We start from the raw sequence: 19,107 nt of genomic DNA on the forward strand, positions 1-19,107 counted from the left end.
CAAACCAAAATGGGCGCAGGGCAGTTGTGAGACCACCCTCAGCTGAGAACACTCTATCAAGAACTCCTGTGAATGGGAATTGCTCCCTCAGTAGCATCAGATGATTCTTCAGATGCTGAAATTTCTATCAGGTCTGTGGCGTTATTGCCTGACCTACCCTCTCTTCTGGTATTTTCCAGGGCAAGAAGACAACCTGTAGGAAATATCACTGAACACCACTGTAGTTGATGCAGCAGGGCTATGAATTCTTTTGCATGTTACTGGTGTAATTATGAATCTGCCGAGTTATTTCATGCTCTTGGAGGATATCATTGAAGCATTCTGGTGAGATTGGAGATTGTCATTTCCAAGAATGATTTTTATGGTATTTGCTTAATCTCTTGAATAGTATGCACTGGGCATTGTTCCTGATAAATTATTTCTCAATGCTTAAGAGCAGATGGTGTTTAACTGCTTATGTGGCAGTAAAAAAAAGTCCAAAGACAGTGGAAGAAGGAAGACTTTACTGAATATGTACTGAATATTTGCAGATTTATCTCTGTCAGTCCAAATGGAAAAACTGGCACCAGCTAGAAGAAAGCACTAGCATTTAGTGTCTGTCAATTGTTTTGGTTACGTGCACTGTAGAGATTTAACTACATTTGGGGCACTCATAAAATTAAACGGTGATAAGCTTTAACACTGGGATTTGTAAGTTACAGACTGCTGGTGGCTTTGGATGCAATTTTGTTATTTTGTTCACAAGAACCAAAAGAGAAAAATTTTAGTTTCACACTAGGCAGAAAAGCCCTCTCAAGAACCCCAAAGATTAAAAATTAAGTTCCACAATTTTTACCAGCTCTTAAAATACTTAAGTCTAATTAATTTATTTTAAAAAATCATGGATTTCAAAGTCATTTACAAGCTAGTAGATTGTTCCTGAGACCTATCTCACAAATTGCTCTAGCAGATGTCTGAGGTAAAATACGAAGTTAGTATCTATTACTGTTCTTGTCCACTGGCATGAATGAAAATATCCATTCCAGCAGAAGGCAGACACAGGCTAAAACCCAGCTAAGACAAATATTTAAAGGCTAATTATCAGAGGTTTTTTTCAATACTATGGCGTGCAGCAGATTTCCCTGTTAAATAGTTCAGTATCATTAGCAGAGAAGTACTAACTTGTGTGCTGAAAATTTGTTCATACTAGCAACTTTAAAAGAAAAAGGCACTGCCCTTAAAGAGCTCAAAATTAGGGTTGTGATTTTTGGTTTGGTGTGGCGTTTTTTTGGGGGGTTTGTTTTGGGTTTTGGTGCTGTTTCGATTTTTTTTGTTTATTTGCTTTTGGTTGGTTGGTTCTGTTTATTTTCATGCTGTTCTCCAACCATCTTGTGGACAAATGATGTAACCTGACCCTAGCTAAATCCAGATAATAAAAAAACCCCAACACCACAGTCAAGTAGAACCTAGAAGACAGCAAGTTGGATAAATACAACGATCACTATTCTAAATTTGCTTGTTTCTACCCTTCCTTCACAAACGTAAAACCATCACTTTGCAGTAACAGTGGTTTGATGATTATTAATCCTTCAGTGAATTCCGAAAGCCCTGCCCATGACAGAATTTTGTAACTTTAATCTATAAAGAAAGTTAAATAGATGCCCTTTTCAAACAAAAACCATTAAATTCATCAGAAAAGAACTTACACATTTCCATAATTTAGTAGGGTGAAAAAACTTTACATACTAAAATGAGAACAAAAAGACTTACTGTGGAGATGGCATTGACCATGCCGTTGGTGATCTGGTCTTGACGCATATGCTTCACGACGTCAAACTGAGCTGCACGTTGCTTGGGGATTACCTGGTCAGCAATCTTCTTCAGTTCAGAGTTAAATTTTTTGAACAAATCTTCAAATAGAAGAGAAAGAAGCTGGAAATGCAAAACAGCTGGATTAAGGGAAAAATTGTACTTCTTCAATTTCAGGAAAGGGGGAAAGGAAGGGGAAACACCTTTAATACTTCTACCTTTATCCTTCTTGTCAGTTAAAATAAAACAACCCAGCAACAGAATCATTCAAAAGTGCTGCTTTTTAAACCAATTATTTCCTGTATATGTATATTAATAACTTCTAGTTGTTAAAATAGCCATAAAAAGAACAGGCTACCGAAGTTAGCTATCTGACTTTTTTCGCTCTCCAATTTGCTCTGCATCTTCAGTTTGCTCAGCCTTTCCTTGTAGACAATAATAGCTTTCCAAAACACTTAAATCTCCATTATATAATACATTTAAAGTGTTCAAAATGCTTAGGTTTGCAAGCAAGCAGGGTAAATTCTAAAGCCTGGCAGTCCTGTCCTGGGACTCAACTCTGTAGCATCTCCATGTGTCAGAAGAACTAAAAATGCAGTAGCTACCCATGCCAGAAATGGTAGTTCCCAGTGTACAAATACATTGTAGGGCTGAAAAATTTATGTATTCATCCATCACAAGCTAAGATATTCTGGAAACAATTGTACCATTTAATTTCTCTATGTGTAGAATTAAATTGAATTCCAACTGTCTCCATCAGACACAGTCACCACCGTCCTCACCTTCTGGAGACAAGTAAGCAAACCACTCATTCCTTCCTCTATTACTGGGATTGTCCACTAGCTTTCATTTGCCTTCCTCTATCTACATTCCCCAGCTGGGCCAAAAAATTTGGCAAATGACACTGTAAAGCATCTAACTTAAATTATAAGCTACCTCACTGGCATCACAAATACATTTAAGAATGTAAATATACCAAATAATAACTGGAAGCTCAAGACAGGCCCCTGATTTGCAACAAAAAGCTCCCACTGGCCTTCCCAGAGAGCTAGATTTGATTATCTTTGACAGTCTACTTTGTAAGACATAAGAAACACTTAAACTGTAAAACCAGTGGCAACACAAACTGTATGCTAACCCTTGACAAAAATGGAATTCTATTGCTACTCTGAACAGAGACTTTTTACCTGAAAAATGGGGGTTTTAGTGCTGATGTTTGCATGAGAAGAAGTTGTGGTAGACCTTCTTTCCCTTCTGATGTTTATAATACCCTTAATAGTTACAAAGTTATACTGTCACCATTGTCAAAAGAAATCCAGTCACCTGCATCTCACCTGCAATATCACAGGTAATTTAAATAAGATTTCCATGAGAAACAAAAGCATCTTTTATGAAGCATTGTATTAGGAAGGAGAACCCACTGGAGTCTCCAAAACCTAGATTATGAGGGAAGAATTTAAAAAGTAGGGAAAAAGTAAAAGGAAGAAACATGCACAGTTTTAAGATGTCTGTTAGTCTTGTTAAATAAGAACTGGACTCTTTTGAAATCAACCACGGTATCCATTTGATCTCAACTAAACATTTAACAACACATTTAATGGAACACTTAAAAGTCACTCAGAAAATGTCTACATATTTGATTCCTTGATCACAGAATTGCAAAAATCTCATAATTCCATATGCTATCGGGATTGCAAAGCCACACTATCCTTCCTGTTCCCTGAACTAAATAAAGTGAATTACATCCCAAGTACACCAACTTCTTGCTATTTGCTAGTCTGAAAAGTGTCGTACTTTGCTAATTTCACTCACACACTCTTGCTCTGTAAAAGCTCTGACTATCTGGCAAAGAAGAATCTCACAATAACCACATTATCTAGGTCAAGAGCAAGAGATTAAAGGAAAAGGATGGAATGCCACTGATAATATTCAATGGATTTCATAGTTAGTCCAGGGCCTTTCAGCCTGCTTCAGAAAGGAGCACGAAAGAGCAAATTATATTTAAGGAAAAAAAATACTGACAGCTCATCAATTGATTTTCATTGAAAATCCTAAGAAAAATTAATAAAGAAGTTAAGCTGCTGAAATACAGTTTCAGCAATTAGCTTAATGTCAGAGAATTCTAATTAGGCGCCTTGAGATTGCTATTTAGCGTTTAAGCCTTTAGAGTGCCAAATTCTCCCTTTCACACAAACTGGTTGCAAAATTAAAGACATTAGGCAGCCTTAATTATATTATCAGAACAGCTGGGATTAGGCAATCTCTGAAGTCAAGGCGGTATTCTTTTGTCACAGGGTAGAAATCCCTTGCTTTCCAGGGTGCCGGATTTTGGTGCTGTTCCATATCTCACCCATACAAAGCAAGCTGCATTAGAAACAAAACAAAAAAAAAAAACAACGAGGACAAAGAACAGAGTAATGCTTAGCAAATAATGAACACATTAAGGAAAGAGAAAAGGTAGGTGAAAAGATTAAGCCTGAAATCGGTAGGTTTTGCTAACACCTCAGCTGGCACCTGGCCTACCGAGCCTCTAGTGGCAGAAAGACTAAGAGAAAGCTCTGTAAACCAGCTTGGCGAGTGGATACAACTCTGTTATCTAAAGCTAAAGCACATTTCGTACTCTCTTGTCCCATGGGGTGTGAAATTAGCAGCTATTGTTTTCACACATTTTTATAAACACAATGCCTTTTATGTCTTTACATTGTTTAGACCGCTATGTTTTTATTCTCTCGTGGGAATACTTGCCTTTTTTTTTTTTTCTTTATTCAAATTGTAAATCAACAGGATTTTTATTCCAGGAACACGCTGGCATTAAAAAAAAAAAAAACCAAACAAACCACCACCAACCATTTTATCCACAGAAACTTTAGCTAAACAAAACCATTCAGAAACTGGAAAAAAATGTCCACACTTTTTAGTCTGTAATCCAATCAAATTAATATTTTACTGATAACATGGCAGAGAGGAATTCAAGTTTTCAGCTTGAAATGAGTATTTAAAATACTACAAGAGAGAAAAAACTACTCTTAGTCAAGTGTTACAATCTGAATAATTCTGAATAGTTACAAACTGAATAGTTCTCCTCCATGTAGAAAAGATACATATTGGCTTTGTTATGATGACCCTCTACATTTAAAACCTTTTCCCCGTTAATTTAAAACTATTTTGGTTAACATCTGTGTGAGCAGAAGTTTTCTTCTTACAGCTTGTAGAAAACTTTTTTACCTGTTCTACTTTTTTCCTAAGATTTTTAGAGGCAGAGATTCCTTCAGTCCAGTTAAGAACAATACAATGACAACAATTAATTTTATTGATTACAGTCATACTGAACTACAGTAACAACATTACACCTGAAACCAAATAAATTCATTACTGCTTAAAATATTTATCCCATTAGAATATTGCCCTAATGTCCACTTAATACCCCTTACACTTTAGAAATATATTCTGCCTTAGCAGAAGATTAAAAATTTGATTTACTGTAAACATACTAATTTGAAGAGTGAATTTCTTTTCCTAACAGGTTAGGAAGTTTATTCTCCCTTATATTTTTGCTTTCAATGCTATCAAGAGTGTCATCTTAGTTTCTTCAGAAAACTAGGAAGAAAAGCACATGTTTTTTATTCGAAAATGACTGCACGCTTTGCGTGTGTGTGTTCACATGTGTGCATGGAGGACAGGACAGGGTGGGAAGGAAGAATGTGAGACAATGTGCAAGCACACATCTTAAAAAGTACAATAAAATGAGAATTTCCACTGGGTATGAACAAAAAGGAACAGATATTGTTACATGTGCTTCAATACAAATGATGTGGGCAGCAGAGATGCAGAATTTCTGCAATCCGGTGCATTAAGTTTATTGTCTGAATTTCTGATCATGATCAATACCTAGGGATGACACCCACTACTAAACCTCCAACTTACATTAACACCAAGCCCAGCAAGTAAGTCCAATCCTAATACAAACTCTTTAACCAAATAACCACACATGGCAAGGAAAAATCCATGCCCTGGTAACTAAGCAGTTCCTTCATCTGATAAGCAACTGCATTAGGGGAATGCAGTTTGGCCAATGGCTGTGAACTGCCACCCTTCTCTGCAGAAGAACGGTGCCAGCCAGAGACCTCAAACCACTCCCTCCTTCACAGCCATTTGTTACTGCTTCCACTTCCAGTGCCAAAATTCTGCAAGCAGAGAAGTCCACGCAATCCACTTTCATTAGTTGCACCAGTTAACCTCGAACCACTTACTCTGTTAATTCATGCTACTCTAAAGACCAGAAGAGCAGCTGACAACAAATAAGCAATCGTATGGGCTCCAAATTACAGGAGGCTTGAGTGGCCATTCTGTGAGCTGCTACACAAGCTGGGTTCTCCACAATGGGACAGCCTGGACCTGACATGCAGGCACCTCCTTGTTCCCAGTTTATTCCCTTACCCAGCTGCTTAGAGGGGAATACTGGAAGACAGATCTTAATGCTGTCTTCTTGGCACTAACAGTGTCACAACAGAGTTAGAACTGATGCCATATTTGCACTGCTCTGTCCCTTTAGCTGGTATAAAGAGGCAGTACAAAAATAAAATGAGAGGAAAAACACTTCAACTGAGAGGACACAAATGCTCCCTATTCTGCATTTCTTAAAAGCAGATAATAACAAAACCCCAAAACAACACTTCGCTCTGAGGTAAAAACTCACCTGCCCTGCCAACTCCAAACGTTTATTTCCATAGTAGTCTCTGTCATCTACTTTATTTTCTCCTTGAGCCAAAATTACTCTGCGTACCATCACTGCTGTGTATATGCACTTGGCACGAAAATTGAATTCTTTCACCTGTAAACCAACAAAAAACCAAAAAAATCCTAAACAAAACAAAAACATACAAATGTTTCAGGATCAGTTCCTTAGTTCTTATTCAGACAAACACATGCATTTAAATCACTGGTAATCTGTGCTGACTGAGGAGTTACAAACGGGATTTGTAAGCTTTACTTTCTTAAAAAATGCAAAAAACCCTGTTATTAGTGACTTTGAAACAGATAGAAAATGAAAATAAATCAGAATAAAGGTATAGATCATGACACGAAGGTCCTGAACTAGCAGCTGATACTGCCTGGCAGCACCCAAAAAAAATGCACAGTATGATAAGTAGTTCAATGGTACAGCATTTCATAAAGATTTCTTTTGAGTCAATCCAAGTCTTCCCCTTTATTTTGATTTACTTTATCTCAGCTACAAAGACATCGAAGACATTTTTCTCTGCCAACAAAGCTCACAGCATAAATAATGACACAACCCTACCCCAGTTTAGAAAAAACCCAGACCATTACATACAAGAACATGGGTCAGAATAGTTGAAGCCAGCAGCTCTCGAGCTTCTTCCATCTTTGTTTTCTTTGGGCCTCCCCACATCCTTTGCCTTCTTACTTTGTTTCCAATGTACTTCAATGCCTGTCAAGAAACAGAATTACCCCTGAGTCAATAACAGAATTGTAACCTATATAAATATATGCATATGGAAGATCTGTATGTATTCTTCAACATGTGCAATCCCACTAGCCACAGATGATATAAACTCCAAGCAACCTGCAAAACAACAAGGATGTAAGTGATGCTAATAAAAAAAACCTCTTGAAAATTTACACAGTTTACTATAATTAAATTAACAACTTGTTGCTTATCATAGGTTGCTACATTTGGAATGGAAAGTGGTGAAAATGCATAAATACTACAATATTAAAAGACAGACTATTGCAGAGATACAGAAAAGAGAATTCTATAAATTCAAAAGATATCCAGTTAATTTATTAGAATTTTAATCTCCTTTTCTTTTGTGTACTTGCTAAGTTGGAGCCCCTGGTGGTCTAATGGAAAGGCGCCGCGCTGTCACCGCGGAGACCCGGGTTCGATTCCCGGTCAGGGCCACTCCCGGGCAGGTGGGGCTCGTCAGCCCTTAAAGGCAACCCACCTACGTCCTAAGGACCTCGCTGCCACCGTCCAAGCTCGCTTGGCCCCGGCAGATGAACCTTAGGATTAAAGGGTGGGCTCAGTTCCGCGCACACTGTGTCTCACCTAAAAAATCCAATGCGCAGGCTGGAAGGTGGAAAGACCTTCCCCGGATCTTCGCTCGCGAAGACTGGCCATTATTATTATTACTTGCTAAGTTTCATTCAGATATTAAACCATGAGGTGGCACTCACTGTTTAATATCCACAAAAGCTACTGTGTGGCATCCCCGACTGTCTCCTGGAGTACCTTGCAATGATTAATGGATTCTTACTCTCTTACCAGTTGTCAATCAATCTGCAGAATTCATAGTCAGAGTCAAGAAACTATCCAAGTCCACACAGGAAGTTCCTGCCTGGAAATGAAGCCATGAAACTGTGCAAAAGAATTACCCTCTCCAGTAAATGACAGACTATCCTTTCCATCTCTTACCTTCCTCAGCAAATAGCTAACTCTCTTAATTTCATCTGACATTTCTGGCATGGAGTAACTTCTGTATTTCTGTTTTTCTACCCTCCTGGATGCTTCACATTGCTCTATGTTCCTCCAGCATCACCATTTTACTCCTCTGACTCTGAATTAGGAGCTCTTTAAGCTACCTCTAACCCTCAAAAGCCCCAGAACACGAAAACCAGAAAGATATTTATTTTACAATACTCAGCGTCACACAGGGAAAGATCTGACAAAGTTTACAACGGAAGAGCAGAAGTAAGATTAATCTTCAAAAGCTTCTTCCAGCAGGTTAATATGTGCATGATGGAAATGCTCCCAGAAAAACAGCCCACGTTCTGGCTACTTAAAAAAGTACACCAACTAAGAGAATTCTGGTAAGTCTTTAGCAGGACAGAGGGTGGCTTCATACAAGAGATTAGAATTGGAGGAGAACATTTGCTCATAATGAAATGGTCATATCCACATTAATAGGGCTTCTGAGAAATGAGGTGTGCAATTCCTTTTTAAAAATTAGCATAGTCCTCAAAAAACCCTCCTAATTTTATGAACATTGCTACTTGTCATATATAGGCTCATGCCATTAAAACAACACCAGGCTTCTGAAAACAAAGCGTTTTTTGACTCTCACTTTTTTTTTACTTTGACTTTTGATTTTTCCCCAGTTAGGTATTGAAAGCAAAGTCTCACATTTGACGAGTCCTGACCCCTTAAAAAGCCACAGCTTAAAATAACCCCCCAAAACAAACCTTAAAACAAAAGTGTATGTCCATTGCTGACACAGCAAAGTGGTCAATACCCACTGTCTTTGCATTTTTATGGCCTCTGACCATGTGAAAAGACACACCTGCATCTGTGTAAAGATCTGAGCTTTCTGGCATTCTTCCAGGCTAGGAGCAAATGCAGCCATCACGTGTTCCTCTGTGCCAATCATTTGTACAATCTCCTGGTCACTCTCAACACCCATGGCCTAGGAAAAGAAGAAAAGACAGAAATAACACAGGCTTTATGTTAACTCACTGACATTTGCTTATGCTAATTTGGTATTGTTTGTCTGCATTACTACTAAGCAAGAGCTAGCTCTTCTCTAAGAAACTGTGCCATCTGGCACTGGCAGCACATATTCTAGCTATGGAAGAAAGTTAAATGGAAATCTTGATAAGCAGCAGGAACACACACACTTTTTAGGGAGCCATTTTCTTCCTTCACTGATAGCATTAAATTCTATGGGGTTTTTTTAAGGAAAAAAACAAAGTAGGTAATAACAACCCAATGTGTGTAACAATGAAAACCAAGTCAGAACCTACAACAAAGAAAGGAAGATGAAATTTGTTAAAAGAGTACACACAGTCTGTTACCACAAGCAATTTTGCAAACTCAGTTGACTGTGATGCAGCACATCATATTTGAGTAACGTTTACAATTTACCTCCTTCGCAGCTCTCTGCATTTAGAAGATGACTTCACTTCACAATTCCACTTGAAAGACATTCTGTTATTTCACTGATCCTTGGACACCTTGTTAGACTTTATACCGCGGAAAAAAGCTTAATAAACTAAGAAAGCTCTTAACAGGTTTAGAAAAATCTCTCTATCAGTAAGTGTTTCAAGGTGGCAGCCAGCAGTGAAGGCTTTTGTGGATTCCAGATGGTGCTAAAGCTCCCCCCTTCACACATTTGCCTGGAGCTCTGCCATACCAAGAAATGGAATAATCTCACTAAACCTCTTCTGGCTGAGTTATAATATGTTTCTCAGAACTTTGTGAGGAAGTTACGTTTGCATTCACATTATTCTCCAAACTGCCTGCCACAAAGACCATTGTAAATAATGGCCTATGTAGATCCCAGTATTCTGGTTCTCATTAAAAACTGGCAGTGTCCCAAAAAGTCACATTTGCCTCAAAAATGCAGAAATACCTTCCCTTCTTTTTGAGTGTCACTTTGCTTAACACCTAGCTAATGCTATTCCCTTGCAAAACTGTTGCTCTAATTGTGAAGTATCCAGATTCCTTTTTTTTTTCTTTTTTCTTTCATTTTTTCCTTCTTCAACAAAGAAGTGATTGGTTGAAGTTCCTTTAAATGCAAACTCTGTCTTTTCACCTTGTGATTTATTAGAAATTAAAAGGAGTGAAAAAGTACCACACATCCATAACAGGGTGAGGACACTCCTCTTTTAGTGCAAAGCACAGATCACAATTCCACCATCTCAGACAGACTCGAGTGCCAGATCAAGACACCATTACTTCACCGGGTAAGAGTGTTTCATCACAGTTTGTTCCCACTGAGTAGTCACCCCTCTGATCTCAAGGCTCTTTTCAGAACCAGAATTTGCCCATGTGATATTACTGCAGTTGAGACTTCTGTTTTTCAATTATTACACTTCCTCACCCTTTTAAAAAAGGTCACACAGTAGTTAAAAAACCTCAGCAGAGAAGTTAACAAAATCCCTCATTACCCAAGAGCCAGACTCGTAAGAAAGTCTACAAAAGCATGAAAGCTTCACAACAGTAGTTTTTCCATGTGTCTAGGACTTAACAGCTGACCAGCAAACTAGTTTGGGAATGACAACTGGATTCATAAAATTATTGCACTTAGCCTACAGAAGAACAAAATTCTTGTGCCATTATCTAAACCACATCAAATGCAAGCTAATATCACCCTATTTCTGTCCATCAGGCTAATTACGGGATGGCAACCAGATCGTGTCATAAAAGAAGTGAAAAAAACAAGTGGAAAAAAAGTAAATCTTCATTTTTACTATGCTCTTTTGTCCACTAAAAAACAGAAAGCCACAGTAAATTAAAGAGGATTGATGATTGTTTTCCAAGTTGATGAATTCTCTGATCAGAAGTCTCACAACAAAAGGATGAGAATAGGATGTTTTATTACATCAGCATAGATTTTCTAGCTGAAGTTTGTAGCAGAAAATTCACTAGAGAATTCTGAATTTCTGAGTGGGAAAGGCTAGGACCTGCCACCAAATAATATATGTTGTATTGTTAGATATGTGCAAATGGGGAGAAATTAATTTATGAGTAATGACTAAAAACTCAGGCAAATGATTGAAGAAGATGTGCTGATACAACATTTAAAAGTAAACCTATTTATTCTCCTCTATAGTCTCAACCATCCTAAGCACAGTTGCATACAAAAATCCACCTACATGCAACACTAACAGGGCAAGCAACAGGCCCATCCTGCTATCAGACAGATTTGTAATTTTAACACTTAGTTTTTCAGTAAATTTGGCCCCGATGTTACACTTCTAAAAAAAACCCAACAAAACCACAACTGAAAAACCAAACCAAAACAAAAAAGGTACTTCAGAATTAGCCTGTAACCTCATTAGGTCAGCAAGAAAATATTCCTTGGTTGTTGCGTGTGTTACAGAAACACTGAGGAATATGCAATGTAGGAATGGGCCCTAAGCTTAAAGCACTCATGATCCCAGGACAAAGCTGAGGGAAAGGGAATTAACATGAAAGCAAACCAGGAGACAAGATGTCTTGTTTCTTTTTGGTTGGAAGGCAATGTCACAAAGGGATAATTTTACAGGGAAGCAGAGAAGGAGTCACTGTAAAGAGAAAAGTTACCAGTGGCAGTTAAAGGATGAGGAGGGAGATGGTGGCAGAGCTGCTGAAGAGCACACTTGAAGGCCAGCAGCCAACAGACATAAACCAGACAAGTCAAAGCGAGCACTCAGAATATTCAGATCATCCTGAGTTCAAGTGGGAAAGTGGTCCAAATGGGGCCAATCACTTCTTAGGACTGGAGAGCTTCCCACTGACCAAAACGTGTGCACGTCCATATTTATGTGTGCACACACACGTACACACGAGAGGGTGCATGACAGAGTGTGAGCCCAGCTCTTCCTCCCCCAGCTGGTGTCTTAATGATGATGTCTAGGCGTTTCCATGGCACTTCCCTAGAATGTAGTTCTGCAGTCCATCAGGCTGAATTACAGAATGGAGACAGGCAGATGACTGGATTAAAAAGATGTCAGGGAAGTTCAAGGTTGAAATCACAGAAAGAATTGTCTGGAGCTTTCATAATTCAAAAGATACGAGCTATGAAACTACAGCCATGGGAACTCATAATCCTGCAGATCCAGTAAGACCACCATTCAGCTGTTCCTCTAGGGCTGCACCTAAACAGCTCCAAGACTAACACACGTTTGTAAAAATGAAACTCGACCTGCTATTCAAATCTTTTGCCGCAGGTCCTAGAGCAGCTCCTTATAGCTCCAGCATGAACTAAAGATACTTCATCTAATGATTCAGGTTGTAAAATTCAACTTTCAAGTCCCTCTAGGTTACTTATAATTCTCTTACTTCCCTCACCAGTTTTGGTGCAGCATGTGACCTTCACTTACTTGAGCTCCCAGGACTCAAGTCTATCAAAACAAGACCATGAACATAAAAGAAAACCAGCCCTTACCTTCGAACAGCTCTAACTCACTGCAACGTAGGGAGCTCCCTGCAAAACCAGCAACACCATTTCACCTGTAATCCTGACTTTTTTCAGGATAGAAACACCCTTACATGCTACACAAATATTCCACATGTCCTCTAATGCTCGCTGCTACCTAAAACTGTCCAAGCTCCCCAGGTAAAGCACGTGTATCTCACAGCCTGACATATTCAAAAAGCCACTATGCACAGTTCACACAGCCCCAAGTGCTGTGCACAACTGGCACAGCTAAAACAAAGGTCTCCCAGGGTTGCAAGTGAACTCGGGACATCCTAAATAGCCCTGTGGTCCTGTATGTATATTAACTAATGAAGAAGTGTTACAAAGTAAGCAGGAAGCAAATTAGAGGTGTCTGTTTCCCATTACAAGGCAGTTAACAGCCCTTTCAAACCGCAATGAATACATACTTTGGGGACAAAATCGTCCAATTTATATCACTACTTCAAACCAAAGATTGCATTTACATATATAGTGACTGCATAAATGCTTCTGTCACTTCTAACAAGAAAGGTTAGGGAAGATTGCTTAAGCTAGCACAGCTACAAACCTCTAACAACTCCACATCTGAAGAGCAGACACTCCAACGCTGCCCTAGAACAGACACTGTGCCTTTTGTAGCCTATCAAATTTCAGTTAGTTGTGGTCAAAGTGCTAAACTTCACAAAACCACAACTTATGTGTTTGGTACAAATGGCTGTAAAACATCTGAACGTGCCAACCCCGAAGATCCTTACAGGTCTGGGTGGCAGAAAATCAAACTAGCAGAACAAGGTCATTCTGGCTGGCAGCTATGGGTAAGAATGAACTGCAAGGTAGATGCCTCCTTCAGGGTGACCCTACAAGATCCAGTCCCCCTACCTATCCAGATCAAGGGACATTTAGATCCACTCTATTTCCACCCCTCCCCACAGCTTCCCTCCTCAGCAAAAGGAGGGACAGGGAACACTATGTTCAGGTTTTGTCTTAAGACATAGCTGTGTCCCTGACTTTATGCCAGGAACACAAGGGTGATCTTAGACTGCAGTCTAAGGAGCTCTTTAGGAATTTCAGGTCTCAGCTCTGTCAGTAGGTGGTATTTCACAGCCTTTGTTTTTGACAAAGATTTCTAAGGGATATATTAGTACATCTCCACTTTACAGTTGCAGTAGCTTTAAATCCACTTAGATGATAGATCTGCTAATACTTGCTCTCTTTTCTCTAACATTACAATGGTTTTTTGGCACCTGATCTACTTCTTAAGTAATCTGCAGGAACACCATGTTAATTAAAGCTATTGGGACTAGAAAGACAATTCAAAATTGCTCAGCTTTTTCCCACTGAGTCTCAGGGAGTCCCTGACAAAACTGTCCCCCCTAGCTGGTCCATGCACTGCATTGCAGCCCTCTACCAATAACTATTTGTTTTCTTAGTCAAAACACAAAGGTCTGTGGAACTTGGTCAGAGACTGGATGCTGGTCTGGAAGGAAATGCAGAGCAGTAGATATTTGACACTGCTTTCTCAGTTTATTTTTAATTAGAAATTATACGTGCGGCAGCTACAGTAAAAGGCAAGGAGTCAAAGGCAATCAAAACTTCAGAACTTAAGATTGTCTGTACAGCTTAACTCTGCCCCTTGCAGATGTGAATCTCTACATGCCAAGAAGCAGGACATCTACTTGTAAAACAAGGAAGACACATGCTTCATGCCCAAGGCTTGGTGTCAGCAGAAAGGAATTATTTTCCTTGGTTTTCCAACAAATCTCTTGTTTATAATACTGCCACTGTGATAGAGCAGAGGTTAGACAGGGATCCCTAACTTAGGGATTCTACAGTTTCAGGGCTATTGTGCTTATAACCTCGCTTTTAGTAGTTAAATAGAACAAAGCAATACCACAACACAGCAACGTCCGAGAAAAGAAAGATCAGAGACTGGTGACTGCTATAGTTTCCAGCTGGAGAATCACAGAAAGTGGACAGAAGATCCATGAATTTCACGTCATTAAAGGAAAGGTAAGGAAAATGACCACTCATGAGAACAGTTAAGAGCCAGTCAAGAATGGAACATTCAGCTAATTTGCTACTTTGTTAAATCAATATAAATAACTAAAAAGTACTACAGCCAAGAGCTCCTAAAAACTGTAACCTCTTATTCAATAAATAAATGAAAAACTATGCAAAATTATTTAAATTATAAAAGATACATATACAGATAATTATAGCAAGCACTGTCAGAAGGTGATCAAATACAAGGTGATCAAATAGAAGGTGATCAGAACAATCCTGCCTTAGAAAAATAACCCAACAACCATCTCCTCAGACTTAATAACCCAGAGCGGTTACTCTACATGAGCAGGTATTTGTCTGTACCAGCACGGGGTGACAAAATGTAATAAAAGTCTGTAAGTGAAGGTGGAATCCAGCTGTTTGGTACTGGAGCAAATGAGTTAAGAGCCACATTAACAGTTCCATGAAACACAGAAGTTTTTAACTTAATTCTGGCACTTTTACATGCATTTCCATCCATAGATAATTTCTCAACCTCCAGTAACCCTGTTCACTAAAACCTCCTCCAACTACTTGAAGAGATTTGCTTAATCAGAGATAGCAGATATTTATTTCCCAAGTCTAAACTCAATTATTAAATTATTTCCTCGTACCAATGCACTTCCTACATGAAAACCGATTCTTACAACTGTCACCCAGCCCAAGAGCTGTGCTCATATTCACAAGCCTGACGCCGACACATCAGCACTGCAGGCACGGACTGTCTGGATGCCGTGAGCACGTGCTGCCCTCTCCTGGCAAATCATTTTCTCGAGCTGATACTACCTCTTCAAACCTGTGCTGTAAAACACTACAGCGAAGACAAAAAGAGGGCTTTTCCTTGATCCAATGAGAGGCGTTTTAGTGCCCTAAGCCACCTTCCCTGCAAACACCACCTCTAAAGCTGCTGCCCAATTTCCTTCTGCACACACAGTGTATCAGGCTGCAAACCCACAGGCAGCAGCAGAGCATTATAGGACAGGAAGGAGTTGGCAGGACAGGCCCTACTGTTTCCTCCAGCAGCCAGACAGCACGTGTCCACCCAACACCTCCGTGGCTGCAGTCTGTGCATTTGACTGCACAGAGAGAGGAGCGAGCAGCCTGCTCCTGGTCCTGCTGGGCAGCTAGGCAGAAGTCATCGTTATGTCACACTGATCACACATTCAGTGTGTGCACCCTTGAGTGAATGAAAATGAAAGGGAGAAGCAGAGAGTGAAAGAAAGCAGTTCTGGCTGTTTCACAGGCAATCAGGGTCAAGGCATGGCCTTGTCACCAGCTCAGCTGGAAGGGCAAAGACTCCCCAGTTCTTGTCCAGAATTAGAAGAGGATGTCTCTCACAGCCCTTTGTCAGTCCCACCAGAAATCACCTCAAAGCTACAATGCCTGTCCATGCATTCACTGACCTGAAGATACTGGTGAGTGTTCCTGAAAAGGCAGGGATTCTGAGCTATTGGGATTCAGGCAGGGCTCATTCACAGGCAAAGAGAACTGTTCAGGAAATGCAGCCACTCTAGTAATGTTATCTGATTTAGGAATAGGTCTAAGAATTACAGGCCTGCCCCAGAGGCTATTGGTTTTGTTTACAGCTATGACTGGAAGTCATGTATAACTGAACTCATGGCTATGCCATATCCCTGAACCTGAACCAAAGGGTGTTGAGCTACTCAGCACTACACAAGTCACAGCTGGGGACAGGCTGGGACCAGAACCAAAGACCCTTACTACGAGCTTGCAACATAACTTGTAACAAACCAAAACCCTTCTGACTTCTGCAGCAACAGAGGGACCCTGCAAGGCAGCGAGGGGGTGGCAGGCATTTCTCTTGGCACAGCAGTGCTCTCCTCCCAGAAAAACAGAGCACTTTTTCTCCTTTTTGCTGTACAATAAAGATGACTTCCCAGGGGAAAAAAACTTCCAATCTCTAAGCCTTGCCAAGACCTCCTGTACATATTAACTTGAGAGCTGCTGCCAATCTTCTTTCTTGAGCTGCAGCACAGCTTTTTTCTGCCTTTTCTTTCTTTTCCCCCCGAACTAACAGCTGTATTACCTTAAATATGATAGCAATGGGAATATCTTCTGATAGAGTGTTGTGCCTCAGATAAAATCTTCCTTGTTTCACAACCATATTTGTTCTGCTCTTCTTCTCATGAGTGGAACTGAAGTTAAAAAAAAATAATATTATGTCAAACAGAATGCCTGCACTGACTCCTCAAATCTTTTACAGAAAACTTAGCAGGACTGAACATTCTTTCAGCTGAATTAATCCCACTCTCTCCTCTTTTGAAAATTGTATTAAAACAGCCAGACATCAGCCTGTAACTCCAAGATAATAGGGTATTATCACCTGTGACGGGGACTATTTGGAATATTTGACTTAGGCAAGTAGAAGTCTGCACTTTTCAAAATCACCTTTGCATGCTTTTATCATCAATTTCGATGTAACCAACAGGTCAAACTGTGCACAAGTACTGCTGCAACAACAGTAATGAGGTAACAGTACTTAGGTGTATATTAAGCCTCATCTAGGCTTACTGTGAAACAGTAAAGTAGTTAAAAGAGATGTGTGAGAGGCCTCTGGAGAAGAAAAAACAGCCCTCACACTCAACAGTGACAAGCCCCATATTATACCAGATGCAGCTTAAAAAGAAACCAACCAGAAGGTAAACAAAATATAATTAAAACTTAATCAATGAGGAAAGGCCGAATTTAAACTACCTTGCTATTTTCAGTAATTTGTGCAGCACAAAAATATTTGTTTCCTTCTCCACTGTCTTTGCCTTTAAAAGTTTTTATGTCAGTATGATGTAGAGAGGCAGACAAAAGGTTAGATCCAACTTCCACTGCAGTAACTTCACATTACTTGCTGCAAAATGCGACCAAACATCATCGGTTGGGAAGTGCACTGTTATGTTAAAAATTCAAAATTGCTTTTCCTAATCTGGGGTGAATCCTGAAGCATGTGAGCAACTCTCACAGATTTTCATGGGAATATTGTACTAACTGATTTTGGGACTGATATTTAGCATACAAAATGACAGCAGCAAAAGAGGGACATTGAATATCTACATCTTTTTCCTGTTAAACTACACAAGAAACCTGCACAGCTATTTCAACTACAACAGTGAAGTTCTAAAGCTTCGGGTTTATCTCCTTTATGTAACTATAGGCATTTACCATACCTGGTAACAGAAGCGCCAACTGTGCCCTTTCTATCAGCTTCCACAATGATTCTGTTTTTGGATAACTGTTCTTGAATAAGAATGACTTTCTCTACACCTTTAACAATGAAATAGCCACCTAGTCAACAGAAAAGAAAGACTTTACATATCAGTACCATTGTGCCTTACTTGCCTCCTTCAGTATGCCTTTGAATATAAATTATTAAAAAGTAAACAAAAGTGCAAACCAGAAGAGTAAATTCGCCCTTAAAAGAGTAACGGAAAAACTTGATGTGGAACTTATGGTAAGTACAAATATGCTTCACTAATCAGGACTTTTGGTAGGCTCACACACGGTATTTGAGATCCAAGACTTTATTTGGGAAGTACTCAGACAAAAAGAACACACAGACACTGCAAAGTTGTAAAAAACCCCTAAACTATAACGTAACCATAATTATTAAAAGACATAACAGAATTGTTAGTTTGATAAATTAGGTAAAAATACTGCCTGTCAGAAGAGCATATCATAAGGACATCAAATAAGGATAAAAACTCTTCCATAATTATTGACTTGCTCTCTTCAGCACTCCAGAGAAAAACTTCTTATATATTATTTTTAAAAATGTATTTTAATACCCTTGTTGTATCTAAGACAATACTAGGAATGTGCACATGAGCCGTGTTAGATTCCTCTCTAAAACTGTATCTACCTATTAATGTTCCTCTAGCACATGTTGCTGTACCTTGGCACCACAAGCAAGCACAGGTCCAGTGCATGCTTCAAAGGCAGCAGATAAAAACCAAAGCAGCTACTTGTTATAACCCTTCATCTCCTCTGTACATATCAAATATTACCATGTAACACTTTATTCTTGATTTACAAAAGGCAGCAAATGAAGAGTTTCCCTCTGCAAGACACCATTATACTCCACTCTTCCCTGATCCACTTAGATTTTGTGAATGAACTCCATCTCTGTTCTCATATGACAAATCACTATACAATACTATATACAAAATTCAAAATACAATGTTAAAAATTTTTGTATATTGTTTTTGTGGTTGAAAACTTTGTCTATAAATACAAACTATCCATGCTTTCAAGCATGTCTTACTATTCTCAAATTTCTTTCAGTTACAAGCATACACTTGAAAAGTTTCCACAACAACTTCATGGTGGCAGGAAACATACCAAAGGGCTATTTTTTTGCTAAAAA

General features: G+C 39.2%; 1 protein-coding gene across 1 annotated transcript in view; it reads right to left on the bottom strand.

Moving 5' to 3' along the window:
- POLR3B (RNA polymerase III subunit B) overlaps positions 1–19,107 on the bottom strand; it is a 75,171-nt gene that overhangs the window by 46,342 nt on the left and 9,722 nt on the right. Inside the window, exons 8-13 of the mRNA XM_050324664.1 lie at positions 17,912–18,029; positions 16,780–16,888; positions 9,090–9,212; positions 7,121–7,237; positions 6,485–6,619; positions 1,750–1,911 (exon numbers count right to left, since the gene is read on the bottom strand). Of these exons, the coding sequence (XP_050180621.1) occupies positions 1,750–1,911; positions 6,485–6,619; positions 7,121–7,237; positions 9,090–9,212; positions 16,780–16,888; positions 17,912–18,029 (764 nt within the window). The remainder of the gene's footprint in view (positions 1–1,749; positions 1,912–6,484; positions 6,620–7,120; positions 7,238–9,089; positions 9,213–16,779; positions 16,889–17,911; positions 18,030–19,107) is intronic.

This window comes from Myiozetetes cayanensis, unplaced genomic scaffold (assembly GCF_022539395.1).
Source record: "Myiozetetes cayanensis isolate MyiCay16 unplaced genomic scaffold, myiCay2020 scf3, whole genome shotgun sequence".
Classification (NCBI taxonomy): domain Eukaryota; kingdom Metazoa; phylum Chordata; class Aves; order Passeriformes; family Tyrannidae; genus Myiozetetes; species Myiozetetes cayanensis.